At 34.2% G+C, this 13,397-nt stretch overlaps 2 protein-coding genes and 1 long non-coding RNA gene across 3 annotated transcripts in view; all 3 read left to right on the plus strand.

Annotated features, from left to right (window-relative positions):
* The first annotated feature begins 956 nt into the window (after nucleotides 1-956).
* On the plus strand, nucleotides 957-8,318 carry LOC124441688 (transient receptor potential cation channel subfamily A member 1-like). The gene is given in 17 exon segments (XM_046992155.1): nucleotides 957-1,222; nucleotides 1,300-1,476; nucleotides 2,083-2,319; nucleotides 2,882-3,182; nucleotides 3,323-3,563; nucleotides 3,654-3,746; nucleotides 3,820-4,061; nucleotides 4,171-4,462; nucleotides 4,580-4,754; nucleotides 4,830-4,963; nucleotides 4,966-5,080; nucleotides 5,177-5,265; nucleotides 5,910-6,158; nucleotides 6,324-6,641; nucleotides 6,968-7,289; nucleotides 7,762-7,829; nucleotides 7,895-8,318. Coding segments are annotated over 17 exon segments (3,432 nt in total). The 5' UTR covers nucleotides 957-972; the 3' UTR covers nucleotides 8,024-8,318.
* A 1,114-nt stretch (nucleotides 8,319-9,432) lies between these two features.
* On the plus strand, nucleotides 9,433-11,035 carry LOC124442253. Its single transcript, XR_006947193.1, has 2 exons — nucleotides 9,433-10,186; nucleotides 10,625-11,035. It is a non-coding gene; the product is annotated as an uncharacterized LOC124442253 (long non-coding RNA).
* A 1,525-nt stretch (nucleotides 11,036-12,560) lies between these two features.
* Nucleotides 12,561-13,397, plus strand: part of LOC124441689 (transient receptor potential cation channel subfamily A member 1-like) — a 32,868-nt gene continuing 32,031 nt past the window's right edge. The window contains exon 1 of the mRNA XM_046992156.1: nucleotides 12,561-12,654. Within this exon, the coding sequence (XP_046848112.1) occupies nucleotides 12,561-12,654 (94 nt within the window). The remainder of the gene's footprint in view (nucleotides 12,655-13,397) is intronic.

Below are 13,397 nucleotides of genomic sequence, written 5' to 3' on the forward strand. Positions count from 1 at the left end.
CTTGCGAAATACTACCAGAAATGACAAAATTTTAAAGCCAAACTATTTTTGAACGAAAATTTTATTTCCTTAAAACCTACGTCTGACTGCTAAATGAACTTTGAAAATGTGAAAACTTCCTTCAATATTTTAAAAGTTTTTGTAGTTTTCAACGTCATATCATGGTGATGAATGTGGTTTCAATGTTGTACAAATGCAAACTTTCTTACCTTTACGTTGTCATTAATCATCACACTAAACAATTATCTGGTGATCAGTACCCTATTCTTCCATATTTGCTGCCTTATAATCCACACATCAATGCACGACTTTTGCTATCTTATAATCCACACATCAATGCACGACTTTTGCTATCTTATATTCCACACATCAATGCATGACTTTTGCTACCTTATAATCCACACATCAGTGCACGACTTTTGCTGCCTTATAATCCACACATCAGTGCACGACTTTTTCTGACTTATAATCAACACATCAACTTTTGCTGCCTTATAATCCACACATCAGTGCACGACTTTGCTGCCTTATAATCCACACATCAATGCATGACATTTGCTACCTTATAATCCACACATCAGTGCACGACTTTTGCTGCCTTATAATCCACACATCAGTGCACGACTTCTGCTGCCTTATAATCCACATATCAATGCACGAATTTTGCTGCCGTTTAATTGTTGGTTCAACTTCAAACTGCGTTCAATGAATCAAAATGCATAAGTTGTTTTTTGGTGAAATAAATGTAAAGTAGTAGAAGATGTATTCTCCAAGAAACAACTTGTTCGTAATGACTTTTAATTAAGCTCAAAATAACATCGTAAATTGTTGTCTTGTTGTGTAAAAGCTCGTATCTCGAGTTTACAAAATGTTAATTCCATGCTCTGAAGAAAGGCCTTTGTTTTCGTTCAGTCCGTTTTGAATCATTAATTCCATACTTTCCATTGATTAAGCAGCGATTTTCGGTGAAAAATGTTTACGCCGGGTGAAAAGAGAAAAGCTTACCTCAGATACAACAAAAGCGAGGACTGCAGTTTTACTAACGCTGGATTTGATTCTCCCTCAACACCACTGACATCCATCGATCCGGAAGACACTGAAGATGAAGAACAAAACGGGAATAATAATACAAATCCCGAAGCTGATCAACTAAAACTTGCAGCAATTTACGATGACGAAGTTAAGATCAAAGATATATTGAGTGCCTGCACCGGGGAGGAAAGTTAGTATTTTATGAATGAGATATGTCAATCTAGCTTTATCATGTCTAACTTAATAACATTCAACCGCTCTATTTAGTTCAAAGGTTACTCTCTGAACCTGACGAAACTGGACAGCCATGTATATTTTATGCCTTGGAATCACGGACACGAAATTCTCTTACTTGCTTGTTGAATCACGTAAAAGGCACCAAATCTGTGGTTGCTGAGAATGGAGAGACCGTACTTCATGTAGCCACGAGGATGGGTAACGTAGGTAAGGCTGGCAGCCGTGACGTGACTGTGGACTTTGAATATATCTTTGTTAAAAGGTTTGAATGTGTTCGAGGGGGGGCAAAAGAAGGTGTCGGAACCGGATTGTTATTCCCAGTATAGCTAATTTGCTTTTAACAGTTTTATCAGTAATCATTCGATTTACCAAATTTCTTTGATTTCGTTTGTAAAGTGTATTATTGATCAATCGAAGGTAAACTAAAAAATGAAAGTGGAACATAAAGTGAGACATGAAATACTGTTAAACATCCATACTTATCAAATGTAAATATTTGCCAAACAGATTTTCATACCATTGCACTCTACAAAGCAAGAGATATATCAAAATATCTTTAGCATTGTGAAATGTGAAAGTATAAAATATGCTTTGGCAAATACCTAAGCAAAACAGCAAAAGCAAACGTTTCTTATTTCTTAAAGTTTATTCTATGTTACGACTTTGATGTCACACGATTGCATTGACTTATGAGGTCTTTTTGCTTCATTTTGATATTTTCCTGTTTGCGTTTTTTGAAACTCGTTGTCATGGGTTGCTCAACAAACAAGCTTTCGTCATCATTCGTCAACGCTAAATTTCTTCATCCTGTAGATATTCTTCGTCATTTGTTGCAATATGAGTTCATTGTTGATCTCGTGAACCATGTTGAAAGCATCAATGGCCGCTCGCCACTTCATTTTGCAGCAATGTTCAATCATGTGGAGATCGCCAAGGTCTTGCTGGAACACGGTGGAAATATAACAAAAGTTGATATTACAGAAAGTTCACCATTGTATATCGCCGCTTATAGAGGACATGCTGAAATGCTCGATCTGTTTCTAGAAAATGGTAAAGTGGTTTGTGTAGCATATGCAGATACTTTTGTTATTTTCAAATAATAAAATTAACTGTGAGGAATATACATCAGATTTATTTATCTTAAATAAGTTAGTCGGTTATCTCGTAAATTTCCATACTGACATATATATTACTAGATTAATAGAACGAAGTAATTTCATGAAATGAAATCGAAATTGCCATTGCAGCCAGGCAAAAACATATTTATTTCATGCACTTATTTTCTGTTAATTGATCGTTGTCTGCACTGACGCATGTTATCTTGGTTTACATTTTAAATAGTAGACTGTGCGAGTTCTCTGTAGTTCGTTCATTATTTACGTAATTGATCATTGTCGTCTTAGTTTATATTTTACGTTTTGGTAAAACTGTTGTCGTTTTCTATGTTGCTCATTCATACCTATTCATATCGACCCTGTTATTTTATTTTATATTTTAGTTAGCTTGTTCATTCATCGTTACCTACACTGACACACGTTTATATCTCACGATCTGAAATAATCGTTCCTGTGCACTTATTTATATTCATAATAAATGCCAATTTCCATTTTAGACAAAAGTGGAGTAAAAGAGTTGTTGTTCGGCGAGAAGTATGGTGGAAGTCATTACCGTAATATACTTCATGTTGCTCTGGACAGTGGTAATGAGCGTACAGTACAAGTTTGTCTGCAGCAAGATGGAGGTATCATACTCCCTTGTTTGCGAGATGAAATCAATTCCAACAGTTATTTGATTCATGCCGCTTGTAATAATGGCATGGATAAGGTTTTGTCACTATTTGTGGACATGATGGAAGATTTGGTTGTACAACAAATGATGATAAAGGATAAAGAGGGATTTACTCCATTACAACTGTATGTGATTTGTTCTAGTATGTTTCATGGCTTGACTATTTTATCCTATTCATCAACTTTACCAAGTGTTTTAAACACCAATAAGTCTATTATCCTTATTGTGCATTATTATCCTTCAGTTTATATTATCTTTATTCTAGAGCTGCGATCAATAATCACAGCGGTGTTGTGAGGTACATAGGATCACTGTCCAAAGGTTTTCTCAATGAAATAACGAAAACCTCTTTGTCTGCTTTGGTCCTAGCAGTAGATAAAGGTCACATTGAAGTCGTTGAAGAATTATTAAAACTGAAAGCTGATTTCACTATTCGCGATGACAGCAATAAAACCGTTCTTCACAACGCAACTGCTCATCCTGAAATATTGAGGATTTTGTTGAAGGTATTATTTCAACATGCTAGCTATAATTCAATTTAAGATATTAACTCAAATTCTTACTTTTAATCTATATTACTTCTTTAAACTTTTTAGAAAAATGATCTTATGCTTTCGTTAATAAATGAAAAAAGAGCAGACGACGGTTATACTCCCATTCACGATGCAGCTTATAAAGGTCTTATTGAGGTAAATGAGTTGACTTCCTTGAAATTTCTTCTCGCAAAACGTTATGTCTTAAATAAAAGGTTTGTTTATATAGAGTGTGAAAATTTTGCTAGAACATGGTGCAGATCTAAACGTCTTCTCCAAAGCTTATCAGTCACCATTGCATTGTGCTGTGATTTCCCAAAAGCCCGATGTGGTGCAATTGATACTTTGCCATGAACCTGGTTTGATTAACAAGGTCAATGACAAAAAACAAGCTCCGATTCATACAGCAGCGAAACATTGTAACCCAGACGTCGTCAACTGTCTTCTTAATAGTGGGGCAACCGTACTGGGGTGAGTTTTCAATGATTTTTTGCTTTGTTTCTTGCTAGGTTAAATGATAAAAGATGGAACAACATAGGAAAATTTAATTTAACCAAAAGCTTCTTTTTTTATTGTCTAGTGACTCGAAAATATCCACTCCCCTGCATATTGCAGCGCAATATGGACATCTAAATATCATCAAATTATTGCTGGAACATAAATCTTCTATCATCGACCTTAAGAATACAGATCAACGGACAGCATTACTTGAAGCTGCTTGTAATGGAAAGGCAGATGTGGTGAAATATTTACTGGACAACAAAGCAGCCATTACTAAAGATCGAGAATTTTTTAATTGCTTGGATTGGACCATTATAAAAGGTGATGAAGATAGCGCTATGGTGATGATGTGTCATGAAAGATGGAAAGAGGTTAATGCATAAAGTTTATTTTTATGTCTGCTTAAAGGCACTCGTCATACGATGCACATAGAATGTGGAGACTTGTTTTGTAATCACGAATTTACAGTATTTATCTTCACTCTTTAGATAATGAACGAAACAAGAAACGGTCCCGAAGGAACGATGGCAAAGCTGGTCTCCAAAAACATGTCTGAAGTGGCTTATCAAGCTCTTTGTAACAGCAGAAAATCCACAGGTCACCCAGAAAGTGTCGATTATAAAGTTGAATACGATTTTATGTGTTTACAAAATGATGCCTTAGGTATGGTGTACAAGTTGTATGTATTATTGTATTCGTGTGAAAAAGCATTTCGCTTTTTTTGCTTTTACGTACCAGAAACAAGAAAAGCAGCAAAGAAACTTAAACCGATGACCGCCATCAAAGCGATGCTACGTCATAACAGCTACAAATGTTTACGTCATCCTGTCTGTTGCAAATACCTTAAAACAAAATGGATGGAGTTCGGGTGGAAAATGTATTCAGCCGGATTAACTCTTTTCTTTTTTTCTTGTTTCTCTTAACGTGTATGCTTTTGGTATTCCTTCATACAAAGCGACGATTATTCCAAATAATTCAACGAAGTCTTATGGTATGACTTATTATGTACTTCCAACCATCTCTTCCCGCATTCAAATTACAATTTACGATCGCTGTTTGATATGAATTGAAATTATTCTCTATAGAAATACCACATGCATCGATCAATGTTAAGGTTGCGACTGTGTTCTGTCTTCTATCTGCTAGCATTCAAATTTTGATTGAAATAGGTCAGGTAAGTATTCAAGTCTATCTAGCATGCTTATATTTTGCTCAATTTTTTTTATTCTTGCATATATATTTAAATTTTTTAAAACAGATTATCCCACAAAATTATGCTGTTACTTTTTATAAATAACTTATTCATTTGGTGTGTACGAACAGTGGTGTATAGACTATATGCAAAGGTTCGGTTGCACGAAGCCTGGACAGCGTTATCTATTAGATAGCAAATTTTTTTAAACTTATAAAAAAACACGTTAAAAAGAAAAAGACAAGATTTGAACTTTGTAATCACTGAAATAAAACATTGCTTTGTAAGATTACAAAATTTCTTCGTCGTAATGAAAACACTGACACTTTTTTTACAAGTTCGAAAATTTTCCTATTCAATGGATAACGCTCTCCAAGCTTCGTGCAACCGACCCCCTGCTATGTAAATTTTGGAGTATAAGCATCGTTCATTTCTTAAGAAATCTAATGTTTTTTCAGTAAGATCACACAGCTGTTTATGCATAGCTGGACAAAATTTGCAAGCTGATCACGTTAATTTCTACTGATTAGAATATAAGCATTGGAATTACAGTATAAGTATTACAATATGAATTACAGTATGAGCCAAAGAAGCCCCCTGGTTTAGCATGTTTCTTGAATGTTTAGATTTTGCTACGCAGGACGAATTATTTTCTGGACGATGTCAACGTTTTAGAATGGGTCCTTTACGTAACAACATTCATCTTTGCTGTACCAAGTAACGACAATATCTCTGTAAAGACAAGTTTTCAATGGAAAGCCTGTTCTATAGCCTTGTTTTGTGTTTGGATAAATCTTGTTATGTATCTAAGAAGGTTTGCCTCCTATGGAATCATTATTCTGATGATGAAAAAAATCTTTTTCACATTAATCAAGGTTCGTTTAGATGACCACATGATGCATGTGGTCCATGTGCTACATGTTTGTGAAGAGAAATTACTTTGTACAGCACCCGCTACAGATGACACTTCTTTATATTCGTGTAAGATGATGAATGAATAAAATGATCAAGGTTTGATGTCGTCAACGTTTCTTATTTAGGTCTTGGGACTTTTGATTTTTTTCATCGTCGCGTTTGGAGCAGCTTTTACTGTGATAATGAATGATAGAGAGGAGTTTCGGAGGTTTAGCGTGTCCATCTTAACTACAGCAACAATGACGATGGGAGAGTTTAATTTTAAAGAAAGATTTCTCGGTGATCGAAATGAGTACAACACATTTTACCCGCTACAGATGACACTTCTTATTATTTTCATTGTTCTCATGGCTATCATTATCATCAACCTTATGCTCGCCCTTTCTATTGATGATACTAGTAGCATCATGCAACGCGCAAAGCTGCAGAAACACATTCAGACGGTAAGGACATAAATACAAAGCTACAAAATGGAAGCCTCGGGACAACTTGTGTCAGTGTAGATAGTAGTGAATGAACAACTGAGAAACGGAACAGTCTTCAACTTCTGTGATATAAACTAACACAACGTATGTCAGTGCAGGTATTGATGAGTGAAGATTCGGATAATGTGAAGAGCCTTTAAATTACCTAAAATATAAACAAAGATAACGTGTGTCAGTGTAGGTAGTGATGAATGAACAACAGAGAACTAGAACAGTCTTTACACCAATAGAAGTATAAACTAGAATACGAAATGTGTGCGTAAATTTATTTAATGTTACTTTAGGCTAAAATGATTATTGATATGGAAAGGAAGAGGTACACGTTTTTTACGAGAAGAAGAATATCGTTCGTTGATCCTTTGGATGAATGGCCCAACCGGAAAGATAGCTTCTCTCGTAAGCTTTGGGGAATCATATTTTATGGTCCCGATTTTTCCACTGATCAAGTTGACGAAAACTCGGAACAAATGGGAAAAGAAGACGACACGTTGGCCTTGATTGAAATGGTTAAAGAGCTGCAAATGCAGAATGCTATTTTTCAGAAAAAAGTTATGGCAAGCTTGGAAGAAAACGGTAAACCAAGCAAGAGTATTGATGCAAGTCAAGGTAAAATGTGTATTCTTTTCTATTTATCATTTATTCTTATGAATATTTTATTTGTTACAATCTCTATGTATTTGGCGAAATGTTAAGCTTGCATTGTTTTCGCTATAACACTGCAAAAACTTAATGAATCCCGTTTTCCTTGAGAAAAAAAAAGTAAAATGTTCTTATTCAAAGAGTTTCATACGCAGTAACAATGGGTATGCATTTCTTATTATAGGCCTGTGTGATCCATAATCCTTTTTTTCCAATGATTGATTCTCAAATTTTTATTGTTCAACTGCAATAAAAATGTTACAATATTTCATGATCAGTATTCGATGATCAATCGAATGATCCATTTCTGCATCATTTCAAAATGTGTGACACCATTGCATCTTTTTTTGAAAAGTCAATAAATGATCAGAGATTTACACAAATATAGTAACTATTGTTATTATTATTAGTAAATAAATAGTTTCATTTATTCAACTAGTATGTAACGAAAGCGAGAGATCTTCACGAGATACAATAGTCCAGTTTAGGCGACGTCTTTTAAAGAAAGTAAGTAACAATATAGACGGAATTTCAGTATGGCCTTAAATCATGATAAGTTGATTTTATTTAAGAAGCAAGAGAACGAAACAACTCTGAATAAATCTCGTTTGGAGGAATTAAAGAGACAACATAGTCGAATGAATTCAGAAGATGTTGACGATTGTGTTGGTGACCATACGATCTGGAAATACGAAAGTTGACGACAAATGTTGAAAATAATGGCATTTCATAATTTCCAAAATTTGATTCAACTCATTTGTATACATCTTGCGTGTACGCGTATTGTTTTTTAAAATATAACAACTGTCATTATATCCGACTTATAGACGGTATTCAGTAGAAGTTGAAACAATCCAAAATCTTTTATCAGGGTATTTCACTGCAAAAATTGGACTGTATCCTCACTCACTAAAAATATCATTTTAAGGTAGTTTTCACTTACTCGAAATTTTGTATAAGGAGTCATATCACATTAAATGAAGTAATTAAGATTTCCCAATGGCAACGTTTTTATTTTCTAAAAATTATTGAAGGTATGTTTTCGTGAGGTTTTCATATTGTTGTCAATCCTCAAACGTAAATAATGACAAAAAACTATGCTTTTTTCGATTTACTTGATATGAAAGTATCTTATACCTGTATGACAAAAAAAACAATTGAATGATTTGAGTTTTGTTTTAGATAAAATAGTATGTCGGCATATGTCCATGGATATAAAGTGTTTTTAAAATGCACAAGATTTGGAAAGTGAAGTAAAGTGTATTGTTTGGTTTCAAAAATTAGAAAAAATACACATGTATTTAGTTTCATGTTAACAATTGCTTTTGCAATTCACAAAATTTAATGTTGTCAATTGCTTTCTGTTTTTTAGTCCAAATGATAATTTTATATTTTGTAAATTCATCGCAGATATAATCCTTCATTTTAAACAAAACTGCCGACTGCTTCAACAAAAAACAAAACATAGCTACGTCCCACAAGTAAAGTATGGATTGAAATATTTTGTCTCAAGTATGATCCTAATTCGATGTTGTATATTTCAAAGATACGTGTGTAGCAATGTTGTAAGCCTATTTTGGTAAACGCACGCTTTCTGTGCTATATTAGGCCCGTTTCAAACGTCGCATTTTACAATATTTTATAAAATTCCTCATTATCTTTTGTTTTAAATGCACTAGGCTCATGTAAATGCGACATTTGAAACAGGCCTTAGTGATTAAATGTCCCGCAAACCAAGGTAGGTTTAGTAAAAGTCTGAGGGACGTCACTCCTGTTGTAGTTCTCCAATTAGGGAAAATTGGTTGTTTCAATTTCAAATGTTTTGAGAAGTTATTAGATCAGAATATTGTGAAATTTCTTGAGAAGATTTATCTGATAATAAGTGTTGAATCGTTTCGATTTGCCAAAAAAATTCCAGCATAAGCTAAGAGAAGAACAAAAGACAAAAGAAACCCCAATATGTTTGTCTTTGTAAACATCTAGAGCAATACAAACAAAAGTGTTGACATTCTTGCTTATTTTACTCCTGTGAACCAGGCTTAAACATCTCATAATTTGTTGATGTGGAACAATGAATGTTAAAACAATCATGTGGAACAAAAAGATACAGTGACGTATATATCCCCATGCATAAAGTTTTTTCTTCACTTCAAGTTTTGCATGCACATTTGAACCGCGAGGCGTCATGGAAAGCAGATGTTGTTCGAATGATATGGAACAAGACTATACATATAGACGACAAGTATAAACATTTGCAATTTTGCAATGCAAAACAAAGTTGTTGCCTTCAACTATCACCAATGAAAAGTATCGTTTGTTTTCTTCTGGTTACCAAAATACGTCTCATTTGATTGCTCATGTATTTGAACAAGTTGATAAAAATCAAGACTGTCAACATCTATGAATATAATTGAACAAGAATTGGAATCTTCGAATTTGAAGAAACTTTTCGAAAACATAGAAAAATGCAGTTGAAAATGCGTTCATATTACTGAAGTACAAAAGAAGAAAGGAAACGATTGGTTAATGTTTGCAACACTACTTCGTAATAGGCAATAATTTGGGCACAATCCGATCAACAGCAAGAGGCCTTTGCCGATATTTGTGAGATAATAAGATTGATATGTTACCACGTGGAGAGGAGAAACCAAGTCAAGTGAGTTTCAATGGACATACCGCACCATATCTTTACAATTGAAAGCCACTGGTAAATTATATACAGATGAATTTTATTAGTCCGAAATGTTGATAGCAGCTGCAAATGAAATTTAAGCGAGAAAAACCATTTTGAAATGTATTTCACATGTATTTGCTTCGATATTATGTATGCACGAAAAGAGATCCTATGGCTGGAAACTACAAATGTAAGTGACTATTCTGACGATAAATGATTATTTGCTTACTGATTTATCTCCATTGTTCTTGTGAAAGTCTCAATAGTTTTTATTGATGCTACTGGGGACAAGTAGCAAGGCTTCACGTGCCGTCCCTGATTTCGACTGATTGCTACAACACGCGCAACACTTCCAAACTTCCAGCCCGAGCATGGATCGCCCCTTGGCGCGAAAATATATGATGATGATTGATGCTACTGAATTTTGGTTTGTTTCTTCATTGCACATTAGTCATTACTGAGTATATGTAATGAACAGCAGGAATACACTACATTTTCCATCTTTCTCTAACGCACTCTGAGGTTGAGTGCATAGGTGTAGTTTTCTCAGATTGTGGTGTAGGCTTGCAATGAACAAGAGCCGTAATTGCCTTTTGCTCAAATTTCTGACTCTCTATAATATTTTTAGTTCTTGGGAAACCTCAGGGTAAACAGAACGCCTTTAAACCCTCTTCTAACCTCATGCCTTGCACGACATGACTACAAGATTCAATGAATTTTGGACAGAACTAAAGTCTAGTTTCAAAATTTATCGTCTCAAGAATCTTAGGCTTCATCTACACTATACCGGATTCGCTCATCACGACATCTTCGTTCCCTTTAAAGGAGTAACTGTTTGGAGTAAAAGCTCGTTAAGTTTATAGATTTAGTCTATTTGGTTGTGTTTCTGACGTTGAACAATTTCACTGCCTTTCAATACAAAGAAAATTTAACCTGCTACGATATTTATCCGGTATAGTGTAAACGGGGTCTTATCCTATCCCATCATATCATCGTTATTTAGCATTACGACATTAAAATGCAAATAAATCTGAAGATTATAATGATTTTTTTTTGTTTAAATGGTTGAAGGATTAGTCGTTGTTTCTGTGAAAGGTGACCTACTCCTAAGGAGCCAATCACAATAAAATATTTTAGTCATGACGTCAATTAAAGAAATATTACTGACATATTTAAATTCGCGTGTTTTTACTTCATTGGAAAATTAGTTCATTTTAACGTTGCAGAAAGAAAGGTAAATTCTATCTGTTTACTGACGAAGTATATGAGTTACCATGGAAAGATTAACTATTGTTGGTGCAGGCTTTATAATATGAAAGCTTTTACTGTAAAATGCTTTGACCATGATGTTTAAGCCTTTGATTGTTTGAAAGTTCTTGTTGTATCATTCAAACTCAAATAAATAAAGCCAATCTTGCGACATAGTTTAATGTTTCTTCATTTGGAGAGTCAAAAAGGAAACCTATTGCAATTTACTCACTCTCAAGCCATGTATATCGGATTTATGTTGTAGACTGTACATACACGGAGTTGTGAAATTCTCTTTACCACCTGTGTCAATCACTTCAATTACTTTTACTATAGTTTGTCATTATTCATGTGTCATTGTGATTCATGGCCAAGAATGTTTATCTGTAGTTTGGATTCTTTGTTGATGGCAGTTGTTTGTGCATATAATGATGATGGGCCCCATTGTTATATGAGCCCAACTAAAGGTGGTCAGCTGACACTCACAGAAGATCAGCTCTGCACTAAGCATTCTTTGTGTGATCATTCAACTTGGGTATTGAAGTGATTCCTTTTCCTTTGTTGGAAGTTTTCATGTGAGTACATTGTAAATTGTTATCTATCGAAATGAAATTTCATATGTAGCTACTTTATTGGTTATAGATGCTGGTTTCTTCGTGTATGGAAAAGTATGAATATATTAAATAAACATTGCTTTCGGCATATGTGCGTATGAACATTAACGTCGGCGTGATTGGGCTATAAACGGACTATCTTCTACGAAGATGGAAAACAGGCGAGTGGAAAAACACGATCCATGTCTTGTGGTTTGTAAGTTGAGTAGATTAGTGTTAATATTAACTTGCAAGAGTTCGTGAGATAGTTAGTAAGGATCCTGATGGTCTATTTTTATAATTTGAACCTTAATGAAAAAATTCAAATTTAAAAGAAACAGCTGGATATTTATGACTAGACCTGTCAATTTTCATTTGTCAATCAAGGTCACTTGCGGAGATCAAATAGCTGGCTTTCACTCTCTACTTTTTACGTTAACAACGAAAAATTAAAACACAATAGTTGCAAATAGGGTTCATTAAATTTCTGATGAAAAATATGAGAATAAATTTCTACGATACACATAAGAACAATTCGATGAAAGCAAGAGACTGACGAAGTAACCTGGGTCATGCAGACTGACCAAGACAACACTTGAAAATCAGCTATTAAAGTTTTGTTCTTTTCAATATATTTATTTTCTCTTCTTGATCATTCATTATACTGACACTTAAGTGTTTTTTTTATAGAATAGCTATGTCTGTAGGTCTACTAACTGTCTAATGGATGAAATACCAACTCGGACAGAAAGACCAGGAACAAGCGTCCTCAATGAAAGATTTACATTTGCGACTTCATTATGCATTATGTTTATCGGTATAACGCATTTTCAAATTCAATCGTGAAAAATTTCGGCAAAACTAAATTTTCACAATTTTCTGACAAAACACACTAGTGAAAGTCAGCTATAGCTGGTCTACAGCTTAACTCTATGATAAACCTTTCACATTTTAACTCTGCTATACCGGTCACAAGCCCGGGACTTGTAGCGTATAAGGCTCTCTGCTTTTAAGTAGACTTGTCTCGTTTACAAGGAAGAGGAGTGGAAGGTTAGTTTTCTCAAATGTTGTTAGATAAGGTCGTTATTGTTTGTAGTTGTTGGTTATAGCATTATGCTATCATTCTTTTTTGTATAATAACATTCCAACTATTTAACCTTGTTAAATTGTTGTAAGACAATTTCTTGATAAACAATTGTTGAGTAAAGAAAGTATGAAAAATTTTTTAACGATAAATTTTTTTTAATGTAATTATTATTTCAAAAAAATTGTTTTTATCGAAAATGGCTACGAATTTATTTATAAGTTTTGTAAAATAGATATATTTATGCCGGAAGTTGACCGTCGGCTTTTCGAGCGCTGTATCTTCCAAGCTGAGGAGTACTCATGCATCCATAACACAATCGAGTGTAGCTTGTTGTTACATAGAAAGAACGCTCAAAATAAGGCGAGCCGCCAAACGTTTGGTGACATTTCGACAAATTTGGATCAATAAACGTTAAAATAAACCTTGTCCACACAATGCTTAAAGTGAAAAGGACACGACGTATGTATAAATTT

This window comes from Xenia sp. Carnegie-2017, unplaced genomic scaffold (genome assembly GCF_021976095.1).
Source record: "Xenia sp. Carnegie-2017 unplaced genomic scaffold, XeniaSp_v1 HiC_scaffold_20, whole genome shotgun sequence".
Lineage (NCBI taxonomy): Eukaryota > Metazoa > Cnidaria > Anthozoa > Malacalcyonacea > Xeniidae > Xenia > Xenia sp. Carnegie-2017.